At 42.8% G+C, this 12,246-nt stretch overlaps 1 protein-coding gene across 3 annotated transcripts in view; it reads right to left on the bottom strand.

Moving 5' to 3' along the window:
* The window catches only part of CACNA1F (calcium voltage-gated channel subunit alpha1 F), a 110,603-nt gene that overhangs the window by 44,791 nt on the left and 53,566 nt on the right, over positions 1-12,246 (bottom strand). For all 3 annotated transcript variants that reach the window (XM_067464181.1, XM_067464182.1, XM_067464183.1), the window contains 6 exons: positions 10,818-10,965; positions 9,094-9,223; positions 8,872-8,931; positions 4,807-4,913; positions 4,532-4,619; positions 3,851-3,958 (listed from right to left, as the gene is read on the bottom strand). In XM_067464181.1, the coding sequence (XP_067320282.1) occupies positions 3,851-3,958; positions 4,532-4,619; positions 4,807-4,913; positions 8,872-8,931; positions 9,094-9,223; positions 10,818-10,965 (641 nt within the window). The remainder of the gene's footprint in view (positions 1-3,850; positions 3,959-4,531; positions 4,620-4,806; positions 4,914-8,871; positions 8,932-9,093; positions 9,224-10,817; positions 10,966-12,246) is intronic.

Here is a 12,246-nt window from a genome sequence, read left to right as displayed (position 1 = left end):
GGGGGAGACACTTTGTAAGCCAGGGCACAAAGGAAGGAGGCAGATCAATCTTTCCATCAAATCAAGGACACACTTTTATGCATGCTATACTGTGGCACATACTTTTATTATTTATCAAAAGGTAGGTGAAAATGTCCCGAACTTTGGACAGAACAAAGATTTGAGAGGACTTGAAGGAGAACGGGACAACTTGACTCTTGAGATGAAGAAAAATGGATTTTGGCCTATAAATGTAGGGGGCTTCTAGCGATCTGCGCGTCTCCTGATCCGCGGCACCGGGACCGTCCATTCCTCTTCGGAAAGACTGATCACCTTCGCCGGAAGAGGCCTGTGTGTGCGTGAGTATGAATGAGTGTGTGTGTGCAAGAGAGCTCTCCTTGATGTGATTCTATGATGATTGTATTTCAATAAATGTTACATGAATAGTGGCAAAACCAAATTTGGTCTCTAAAGTGTCTCATTGATCTAAGCTACCTTACTATTCCTTATACACTCTGCACAAAGAACAGGAACCTCTTTGGGTTCATAACAAAAAGGTAGTCCCCTGACATTAAGTCCAGTCATGTCTGACTCTGGGGTGTGGTGCTCATCTCCATTTCTAAGCCGAAGAGCCAGCGTTGTCCCTAGACACCTCCAAGGTCATGTGGCTGGCATGACTGCATGGAGCGCCATTACCTTCCTGCCAGAGCGGTACCTATTGATCTACTCACATTTGCATGTTTTCGAACTGCTAGGTTGGCAGAAGCTAGGGCTGACAGCGGAAGCTCATGCCGCTCCCCGGAATCGAACCTGCGACCTTTCTATCAACAAGCTCAGCAGCTCAGTGCTTTAACCCACTGCGCCACCGGGGGCTCCTTATCAAAAGGTAGAGCTAGATATTATGCTAGACATGAGGCTGCTACTTAGAATGGTAGTCCTGGTTGGAGCTGCCCTCCTTCTCTCTGTAATGTTTAAGATACATATCGACCATGACCAATGTATATATCATATCATACATTTCCTCACATGATGTCACTGAGCTATGTTAATAGAAAAACAAGGAAAGAACATGCAAAATGCAAACACCATGTCTCCTTGCGGCTTTTATACTTCACCTTCGCTCTACCTATTTCCAGACTTGTTTGTCTTTGTATCAGCCTCTCTCTTTTTGTCTCTGTCCATCTTTCCCTTATTCTGTGTCCTTGAAAAAGATCTTTTTCAAGGACACATGATTTCTTGAAGCACCACAATGATAGGAAAGCAATCATAATTGTAGTAAGAGTGGACAGCAAGTTTTCTGCAAAAGTGGATGGGCACATATAGCCAAGATGATGACTCAAGGAATACTGGCCACTCAGTTGTTGCACTGATCTTTCTTCAGCCATCCACAAAAGCATGGCAAGGAGGATGGAAAGCTGTGCCAAAGTAGTGGATTCAGAGACCTTCAGCACAAGCACCCCTCACAAAAACATTGACAGTAGGGTGACAGACCTCTTAAGAGTGGCTCCAATTATGTCAAGCAGAAAACAAACTCATGCTAGAAAGAGAAAGACACAATGATCTAGCACAGTGGTTCTCAACCTTCCTAATGCCGTAACCCCTTCGTGGAGTTCCTCATGTTGTGGTGACCCCCAACCATAACATTATTTTCATTGCTACTTCACAACTGTAATTTTGCAAATGTTATGAATCGTAATGTAAATATCTGATATGTAGGATATATTTTCATTCATTGGACCGAATTTTGCACAAATGCCCAATATGCCCAAATTTGATTACTGGTGGGGTTGAGGGGATTGATTTTGTCATTTGGGAGTTGTAGTTGCTTGGATTTAAAGTTCACTTACAATCAAATAACATTCTGAACACCACAAATAATAGAATTGAACCAAACTTGGCACACAGAACTGGGAGGGTCTGATGGACATTGACCTTGAGTTTTTGGAGTTGTCGTCCACCTACATCCAGAGAGCACTGTGGACTCAAACAATGATGGATCTGGACCAAACTTGGTACAAATACTCAATATGCCCAAATGTGAACACTGGAGGAGTTTGGGGAAAATAGACCTTCATATTTTGGAGTTGTAGTTGCTTGGATTTATAGTTCACCCACAATGAAATGACATTCTGAATCCCATCAATAGAACTGGACCAAATTTCCCACACAGAACCCCCATGACCAACAAAAAATACTATGTTTTCTGATGCTCTTTGGCAACCCCCCTAACACTCCCTAGTGACCCCCACAGGGGTCCCAACCTCCAGGTTCAGAAACACTGATCTAGCAAATAAATTAATTACCATATATAGGAGACTTCTGCTCTGACTTAGATAACACTCAACAGCATTTTCCAGAAATATGTTGCTTTGCTGACACAAAATGAGAGGGATCCCTAAACTCCCTGTTATTTTGGGAATAAAAAGCCTTATGTTAGGATGGAACCCATATATGTGTTGCACAGGAAGATGATCAAGAACAAGTTATGGCATCCTGCAGGGAGCCCATTTGACATGAAACATTTTAAGATGTGTATATATTTATGAGTAACTAGCCGCCTCCTGCCACGTGTTGCTGTGGCCTAGTCTAGTGATTTGGAAAATAAAGTAATGAGAAAGTGTCGGTTTCTAATATATATAATTTCTTGATGCTTGTGGGTAAACAGTATTTCGTGCTGTTTTTTTGTCAGTGTTGATGTGGAGGTGGTGGTTTGCCCACTCTGGAGCATGCGACATATTATTGTCCTTCTTTAGGGGTCCCTTTCAAATCTATGATACTATATCTGTGCGTGTGTAAATCATATATACCTATCTATATCTATGGCTGGATGGCTCTTTGTCAGGAGGGCTTTGATTATGTTTTCTTGCCCTGGTGAAGGGAGTTGGACTGGCTGGTCTTAAGCATGGGGGTTCTGTATGGGAAGTTTGTCCCAATTATGTCGTTGGTGGGGTTCAGCATGCTCCCGGTATGCTGAACCCCACCCCACCAGTAACTACAACTCCCAAATGTCAAGGTCTATTTCCCACAAACTCCATCTGTGTTCAGATTTGGGCATATGGAATATTCATGCCAAGTTTGGTCCAGATCCATCATTGTTTCAGTACAATTCCCAAACTCAAGATCAATGCCCACCAAACCCTTCTAGTGTTTTCTGTTGGTCATGGGAGTCTTCTGTGTCAAGTTTGGTTCAATTCCATCATTGGTAGAGCTCTGAATGCTCTTCGATTGTAAATAAACTATAAATCCCAGCAACTACAACTCCCAAATGACAAAATATTTTTTTGAGTGATGGTCACTCCTTGGGTTGTTAGGTATCTTGTGGCTAAATTTGGTGGCAATTCGCCCAGTGGTTTTTGAGTTCTGTTAATCCCACAAACTAACATTACATTTTTATTTCTATAGATTCACCCATGATGTGTTTACTGCCATGTCTTTGTACATATACTTCTTTTAACTTCCTTAATCTTGTGTTTTTCTTTGTGACGGCTAGAATTGAAACAAATAAACTAACTGACTGGTATTTAGAGTGAGGTCTGGAATAGGTTGCTAGGAAACATGGGCAGCACATGCCCCCAAGAAGCAATAAAAGAGCTGCTGAACGATGGAACTCTTTGCCTCGGAGTGTAGTAGAAGCTAATTTGGAGGCTTTTAAGTTGGATGAACATCTGTCAAGGGTATTTTGATTGTGTTGTCTTGCATAGCAGTGGGTTGGACCGGATAGCCCATGTGGTCTCTTCTAATTCTATGATTCTTTGATTCTATGACTCATACTTCATGAATATATTCACTCTGAACATGCCCTCAATACAAACATACACATCCGGTATGGAAACTTAATCTGATCCATCCCATAGAAATGCTTGCACCTTACCTTGAAAAGCTGAACACCTATACAAGCAAACATGAACTGTAGCAGGGTAGTGACTATCATGATGTTGCCGATAGTGCGAATAGCGACAAATACGCACTGTACCACATGCTGTTGAGAAAAAAGGACATGAGTTAATCATCAGGGAAATATCCCAGCCTTCAATATTAAAGATGAGAGATGAAAAAGGCCAGAAGAACCATATCCCCATAGCCCATATATTGTAGGAAGGGTTCAACAACCTCAAAATCTGTCCAACAAGCATGTGGACAATTTCAACAGAAAGGAGAAAACCATGAAAATGAACAAAATCTGGCTACCAGTATTAAAAAACTCTAAAATTACAACAGCACAACAACATAGAGGTAACACACAAGGACATCTAATCACCTCTCAACAAAAGTTTGCTCCAGGCACTGCCAGGCAATCAAATGCTAATCAAGGTGATCAGTTGAAACATTCACACCTCGCTCCAGCAGACAAGAGTCCTTTGTCTCACCCTGGTCATTCCACAGATATATAAACCCTTTTTCCTAGTTCCAACAGACCTCACTACCTCTGAGGATGCTTGCCATAGATGCAGGTGAAAAGTCAGGAGAGAATGCCTCTAGACCATGGTCGTATAGCCCGAAAAAACCTACAACAACCCAACCTCAACATCTGTCCTTCAAATAAGTCCCTCACCTTGAGGCCCTTGGCCCGGTTGATGGCTCGGAGAGGACGAAGCACTCTCAGCACTCGCAAGATCTTCACCACAGAAATGGCACTCGAGCTGAAGTAGAGACAGAAAAAAAGGCATCAATGGTGCTGCATCAAGACCAAACTTCTTTTTCTATGACTTGAGATAGGAAATAATCTAACTTTGCCTTTTCATTCTGGAACAAAATGATATAATTCATTTCCAATTCTTCTTTTAGTGCCTACCCCCACTATTTTGCCCATTCCCCTCTCAGACTTACTGGATACCGAAGGAGATGAGTGAGACACTGACAACCAGGAGATCGAGAAGATTAAACCAGTTTCGGCAGAATGAGCCCTGGTGCAGGAAACCACCATAAGCAGTCATCTACGGAAATAAATGTGCTAAGTGTCCCATGCAAAAGAACAAGTTCCATGACTTTCTCAAAATGACAACTCTATCGCAAATGCTAGGAGACTATAAATGACCTCATAACATGGACTGATTTACCCATTGTACACCGCTTCTTCTCCTCTTTTGCCATGGAGCCCATTACATGATGCACAGGGACTTCTGGCTGGGCTGTGTAGTAAAAGAGGAGAGGAAGCAGCACACACCACCACTACGACAACACAGGAGGCTTCTATTGGAACAATTGGGGGGGGGGGGAGGGAAGCTGGGTGGCGATGAGGATCCAGGTAAGCCAGGCAATGTGAGGCATGGGGTGACGGGTTCTCCACACACCCCACTGGGACCCCATGGATTTGCCACAATGCATGGCGAATCCTTATTTTAATGTGATAAGGATCTCCAGTTGCTCCATTTTGACCAAGTGGATCTGCTCCTCCTATTTATCTTTAGTTATATTCAAGAGGCAGGGCTGTCACAAGTATGTTCAAAAGGCAGGATACACGAAAGCTGGATGAGAAGTACAAATCTGCATAGATAGATAGATAGATAGATAGATAGATAGATCAAGATACAGAGGAAGAGGTAACAAACCAAGATAGAATAGATAGATAGATAGATAGATAGATAGAATCATAGAATCAAAGAGTTGGAAGAGACCTCATGGGCCATCCAGTCCAACCCCCTGCCAAGAAGCAGGAATATTGCATTCAAATCACCCCTGACAGATGTCCATCCAGCCTCTGTTTAAATAGATAGATAGATAGATAGATAGATAGATAGATAGATGATAGACAGACAGATTAAGATACAGAGGAAGAGGGAACAAACAAAGATAGAATAGATAGATAGGTAGATAGATGATAGATAGATAGATAGATAGATAGATAGATAGAGGAAGAGGGAACAAAGATAGAATAGATAGAATCAGCCACTTATTCAAGGACGACTCAAGATGGTTTGCCTGTCCATGATTAATAGTTGTCCATATATCACAGTTCAAAGAAAAAAATCCACAAGTGTAAACTTCAGCTTCCTGACACTATATTTTCTTCCCTTTTAAACAATTATCATACTTCTGAAGCTCAGCATGGCATAGTGTTGGATTGAGTTTGAGTGTTGGATTGCAACTTGGAGACCAGAGTTTGATTCCCTGCTTGACCACTGGCTGACTTTGGGGAAGTTACACATTCTCTGGTGGCTCTAGCATGGGGCCACCAGAAGTTGGAAACAACTTGAAGGAATGCAGCAACAACAGACCACACTTCTAGTCCTCAGGGATGCCAAGACACGTGTCTCTGTGCGTGAACAATCTCTATGTATTCTCAGGAAGTACAGAGATGGACTAAACAAACTTTCTAGTGGCCACATAAGGATTTAAGTCTCCTGACTAAATCTTGGTCATTATCAATCACAAACAAAATCAGATTACCGTATAAAGTATAAGACTACTTTTTAACCCAAGGAAATCTTCTCAAAAGTCAGGGGTCATCTTATACGTGGAGGTCGTCTTATACATGGGTGTTGTCTTATACACGGGGGTCGTCTTATATGCTGGAGTAGCCTTATGCATGGGAGTCGTCTCTGTCAGAATAGTCTTATACACCAGGAGTTGTCTTATAAATTGGGTGCTGAAACTTCCAATCCAGATTGGAGAATCTGTGGTTGCTGCATTTTGTGGAGGGAGCTCAAAATTGGCAGTGGCCACATCCCTGCCATATGCAGCGACCGTATGAAAGCATTAAGGGCGATGCTGTACAAGTATGGTAGAAGGAAATCCATTCATTAGGATTTGTGGACTCAATGCGGTCCCGATGGTGAAGTGAAGGTGTGCCTCACTGGGAAGGAGTAAGTGAAGGGCGGAGCAAGCTGCAGGTGTCCAGGGCGCCCGGGGTACGGAAAAAAAGAGATAGAGTGGCTCTGGCCCCTGGAAAATACACCTCTTTTACCTGTCTGGCCCACCCTGGTATCCTATTACCGTACCTCCTCCTCTGCCTCTCAGATCTCGCTCTTGAAAACTGCAGTGAAGTGGTGCAGGTGAGCATGTGCGAGATTTGAGAGACAGAGAAGGAGGTACAGTAAAAGGAAAATTGCCATATTGAAATAAAATCTAATGCTTTTTAAAATTTTATTTGGTGTGCGTTGGAAGAGGGGTAGTCTTATACGGCGAGTATATCCCAAACTCTATATTTTAACTGGAAAAGCTGGGTGTCGTCTTATATGCCCAGTCGTCTTATATGCCGGAATACACGGTAAGTCATTAAAAAAGAAAAAATACAGTAAAACATTGTATTTTGTATGGTATAAAAAAGGTGCAGAAACAAGTGTTTTACAGGGCAGGATTTTAATTTGGAGGCAGAACTCATCCATGGCCTTGTTTTGATCTTTTTCCATAATATTTCTACCTTCATCAAACTCATGTAAATGGAAAGTATTATATCATCACTAGTTTTGTACCAAGGATGGATTGCCTTTTAACCTTCAGCCCACTCTTGTGCATTGCATTGAAGACTCAAGAAAGAAGCTTCAGCACAGCTTCACAGTTTGAACAGAACAATTCCATCACTTCTCACCCCACACTGGATGACTCAGGCTTAAGAACAGAAGAGGGACTGATCAGCCAAGGTCTGACTAGCACAGCACTCATGACAAAAACTGCAGCCACAGAGCAGAACGAAGAGAACACAGTGAAACTGGCTGCAAATTGCTTGCAAAATACAATGGGCCTTCTTCTCACTATTCTAACAGTGTCGAACAATGTTGATATTACATTTGTCTCCAGTGTTGACAACAATGCGAACCATTTTGGTATAGTGGTTTGAGTGCTAGATAAGGGTTTCAGGAAACTATTATTCAAATCCCTGGTCAGTCATGGAAACCCATGGGATGGCCTTGGAGGCAAGCCATGCTCTCGCTCAGCCTCGGTGGAAATCAATAGCAAACTCTTGCCAAGAAAGCCTTATGTCACCACAAGTCAAGAGTGGACTTGAAGGCACATGTCAATAGGGTTGTTGTAGGGTTTTTAGGGCTATATGGCCATGTTCTAGAGCAGGGGTCCTCAAACTACAGCCCGGGGGCCGGATACGGCCCTCCAAGGTCATTTACCCGGCCCTCGCTCAGGGTCAACCAAGGTCTGACATGACTTGAAAGCACACAACAACAACAATCCTATCTCATCAGCTAAAAGTAGGCCCGCACTTCCCAATGAAATAATAATAAGTTCTTCATTTTAATTATTGTTTTTAAGTGTTATTAGCACTACAAAAAAGATACGTGCAGTGTGCATAGGAATTCATTCATGGTTTTTTTTTCCAAATGATAATCCGGCCCTCCAACACTTTGAGGGACTGTGACCTGGCCCTCTCTTTAAAAAGTTTGAGGACCCCTGTCCTAGATGCATTCTCTCCTGACGTTTCGCCTGCATCTATGGCAAGCATCCTCACTACCTCTGAGGATGCTTGCCATAGATGAAGGTGAAGCATCAGGAGAGAATGCCTCTAGAACATGGCCATATAGCCCGAAAAAACCTACAACAACCCAGTGATTCTGGCCATGAAATCCTTCGACAATACACATGTCAACAATTAATAACAATAGATAGCATGAACACAAAGCAGAGATCTGTAGCCATGGTCCCTTCCGCCTGGAAGTTGAACACATCGCTATATCTCTCCGGCTCTCCCACCTCCACCCCTCACACCTCATTACTGAGAGCAGATCTGGTAGTTATTGATCCTTTCCCTACCATCCATTCTCTCCTATCCAGCACCCTCATATGAAAGCAGTGGCAGCCAAGAGAAGTTGGCTGTTTGGTGCCAATCTGTTTACTTAGCCTCTGGAGCAAATGTGCCTTCTTTCCAATTGAAGGCATGTCCCTACACATTATTTCCTCCTTCTGCACTTGCCCTCATGCTGCAACTCTACTTAGTTCTGGTACCTTGAGCAGGATCTCAACAGTGAAGATAGACGTGAAGGCATAGTCGAAGTAGCCTAGAATCTGAGTAACAGGATTGGGGGAAAGGAAGGAGAGAAACAGAGAAGGAAAAGTGAGAAGGAAAAAAGAACAGAGACCAATGAAGAGAGAAACATAGAGTGAAGAGGAGAGCAATACTCTTTTGTCTCCTCCTCTTTTGCCCCATTCCCACAGGATATGGCTTACATTATTGCGAAAAGAGTGTGCCCGGATAGGGTCCTCGGCTGCCAGAGATATGCTACTGAGGATGATGAAGACGAGGATGAGATTGGTGAAGATGTGGTGATGGATCAGCTTGTGGCACCCAACACGGAGCCTGGTGGAGGGAGGAAAGGCAGGCATAATAATGAGTCAGTAACACAAAATGAGATTATAGAAGTTCAGACCCCACAAATTTGGGAGGTAATGTGGAGCCCGAAAGCAGAAAGATAAGATTAAGAGTGGAGCTTACTCAAAGAGTGGTATACAACAACAACAAAACTTCATTTATATACCGCTCTATCTCCCCAAGGGGACTCAGAGTCCTACTGTTTAGGACTCAAACCTAAACAATACATACAAGAAAAAATGGCATAAACGTAACATTTTCAAGACAATATAAGCATTAAAACCACAATAGCACATATATTTAAAATAATCATGTCTGATCAAGGCAGTTTAAAAGGCTGGGCCAGGCTACTGCAATTTTAGAGGGCCCGGGAAATTAGGTAGAGTCTATGGATGTACATTTCCAGGGCCTAACAGAAGAGAGTGACCTGGGTAATTGGTAGAAAAAGATATGACCAATTTCAGCAGTATCTGGGGCAGAGGTAGAACTAGTTGTTCTCAAAGGTTTGTTTAAACCACCAGGTCTTCAGGCTCTTACAAAAGGAGGGGAGGGATGGGGCCTGTCTTATTTCTCTAGGAAGGGCGTTCCAGAGGTGAGGGGCCACCACCGAGAAGGCCCTCTCTCTCGTCCCCACCAACCATGCTTGTGACGGTGGTGGGAGTGAAAGGAGGGCCTCCCCGGAAGATCTTAAAGTTCACGCCACTTCATAGAGGGAGCTGATGAGGAAATACAACATACAAACCACCTACAGATCCACCAAGAAAATCCAACAAATGCTACGTTCAGCAAAGGACAAGAGGGATCCTCTCACTTCTGCAGGAGTCTACCGTGTACCATGCAGCTGTGGACAAGTCTACATAGGGACCACCGAACGCAGCACCCAAACACGAATCAAGGAACATGAAAGGCACTGCAGACTACTTCAACCAGAGAAGTCAGCCATAGCAGAGAACCTGATGAACCAACCTGGACACAGCATTTTATTTGAGAACACAGAAATGCTGGACCACTCTCACTACCACCATGTCAGACTACACAGAGAAGCCATTGAAATCCACAAGCATGTGGACAATTTCAACAGAAAGGAGGAAACCATGAAAATGAACAAAATCCGGCCACCAGTATTAATTACAACAGCAATTACAACAGCAAAACAACAGAGAGTAAACAATCAGGCACATCAAATCACCTCTCTAGCTCCAGCAGACAAAATTCCTTTGTCCCACCCTGGTCCTTCCACAGTTATATAAACCCATTTTCCTAGTTCCAACAGACCTCACTACCTCTGAGGATGCTTGCCATAGATGCAGGCGAAACGTCAGGAGAAAATGCCTCTAGAACATGGCCATATAGCCCAGAAAAACCAACAACAACCCAGTTAAAGGGATTACTTTTTTTACTACAACTCCCTAAATTGGGTGGTGGACTCTGGAAGATTTTGGATTATGAAGGTTGTAATGAAAAGAAGTAACTTTTCCAAATTCTGAAATCGATCATGTTTTGACCTCATTCTGCAAGTCTTGTACAATTACATCCAGACTAAGATGACATCCTAAGAGAAAGATATCCTTCCTGTACTCACGGGTTTGTTTTGCTCAGACAGAAGAAGGAGCTTCCATCAGGAATGGGCATCACCTTCTCCTTGGGGGTGTCCTCCACTTTGTCAAGGTGGGACTCTGCTAGGCTTTGTTGGTCTCCTTCCCCTTCCCCTTCCTCTTCCTCCTCCTCGCCTGAAAGCAAGTTTAATCAGTCAGTTTATATTTTCATTATATATTGCCCCAGTCAGCATGCATGATGCCTATTTATCTATAGGCAATCACTCGTGGCCAAGTATGATTGTCTTCCAGGGGTAAAGTCTTTGTGCTGGGTCTGTAAGTGACTGTAGAGACCTATTCTAGATCTGCATAGAATCATAGAATCATAGAATCAAAGAGTTGGAAGAGACCTCATGGGCCATCCATTCCAACCCCCCGCCAAGAAGCAGGAATATTGCATTCAAATCACCCCTGACAAATGGCCATCCAGCCTCTGCTTAAAAGCTTCCAAAGAAGGAGCCTCCACCACACTCCGGGGCAGAGAGTTCCACTGCTGAACGGCTCTCACATAGTTTTTTGGAAGAGGATATAGAAATTTAGGTGGAAGGTGGTCCTGATATGTTTCTTCCTTTCACTCTGTATTTGTGTCAGGATTGATTTAGTTATGTATGTGTTTTTCAATGTGCTTCTATGTATCACAAAGATGGATGCCACTGTGAATTGAAAATGCCATGGAGAAATGTTTATACTTTGAGGCTGTGATTAAGTGAACTTGAAAAAGTAAGATAAGGTTTGTTCTTGCTGAGAACAGAAGGGAGTTGCCAGTCTCAGCAAGAGAAGATAAGCAGATGTGAAGAGGCTTTCGGTTTTGACTAGTTCTTTGTGTTTTTCCTGAATTGTAGCTCGCTGTAGAAAGACATGTCTGATGTATGTACTTAGTAAACTTAGTTTCTTTTGAAACTCAAAGCCTGCAGAGTCCTTATTTTGCAACTCGGTATCTGCTTGATCTAGCATTCTTTCCGTTGGGGATCGCCAATCTCTGACAATTTGTACCTCTTCAAAATTCATAGCACCACTGGTAACAACTGACCTCCAGTTACAGTGCTAATTAGTTCTCAATGTTTATTCCACACTTTTAGGTTAGCTTTAAGATCATCTTTAATTGTATGTATCTTTTGCTGTCCATCAGCACTCCATGAACAGACAACACAGTAACAATAACAAAAACAGAGAGTTTGCAAAGTACAATTCAACACAGGAGCAAATAATGAACAGGACAAAGCCAGTTGAGGGAAAATACACATTTGTTTTAAAAATAAATAAATACATACATCACAATCATTATTATTCCACTTTTTCTCTCTTAAAAGACTCCAAGTAGCTATATGCCTATGGGGAAAAGCTGAGATTTAAAGGGAAGGATGGGGAAACAGCCTCATTTAGGTGTCTGTGGACAGGATCCCAGACACAAACACA

This window comes from Anolis sagrei, chromosome 2 (genome assembly GCF_037176765.1).
Source record: "Anolis sagrei isolate rAnoSag1 chromosome 2, rAnoSag1.mat, whole genome shotgun sequence".
Taxonomy (NCBI): domain Eukaryota; kingdom Metazoa; phylum Chordata; class Lepidosauria; order Squamata; family Dactyloidae; genus Anolis; species Anolis sagrei.
This window is presented reverse-complemented; position numbering and strand designations above follow the sequence as displayed.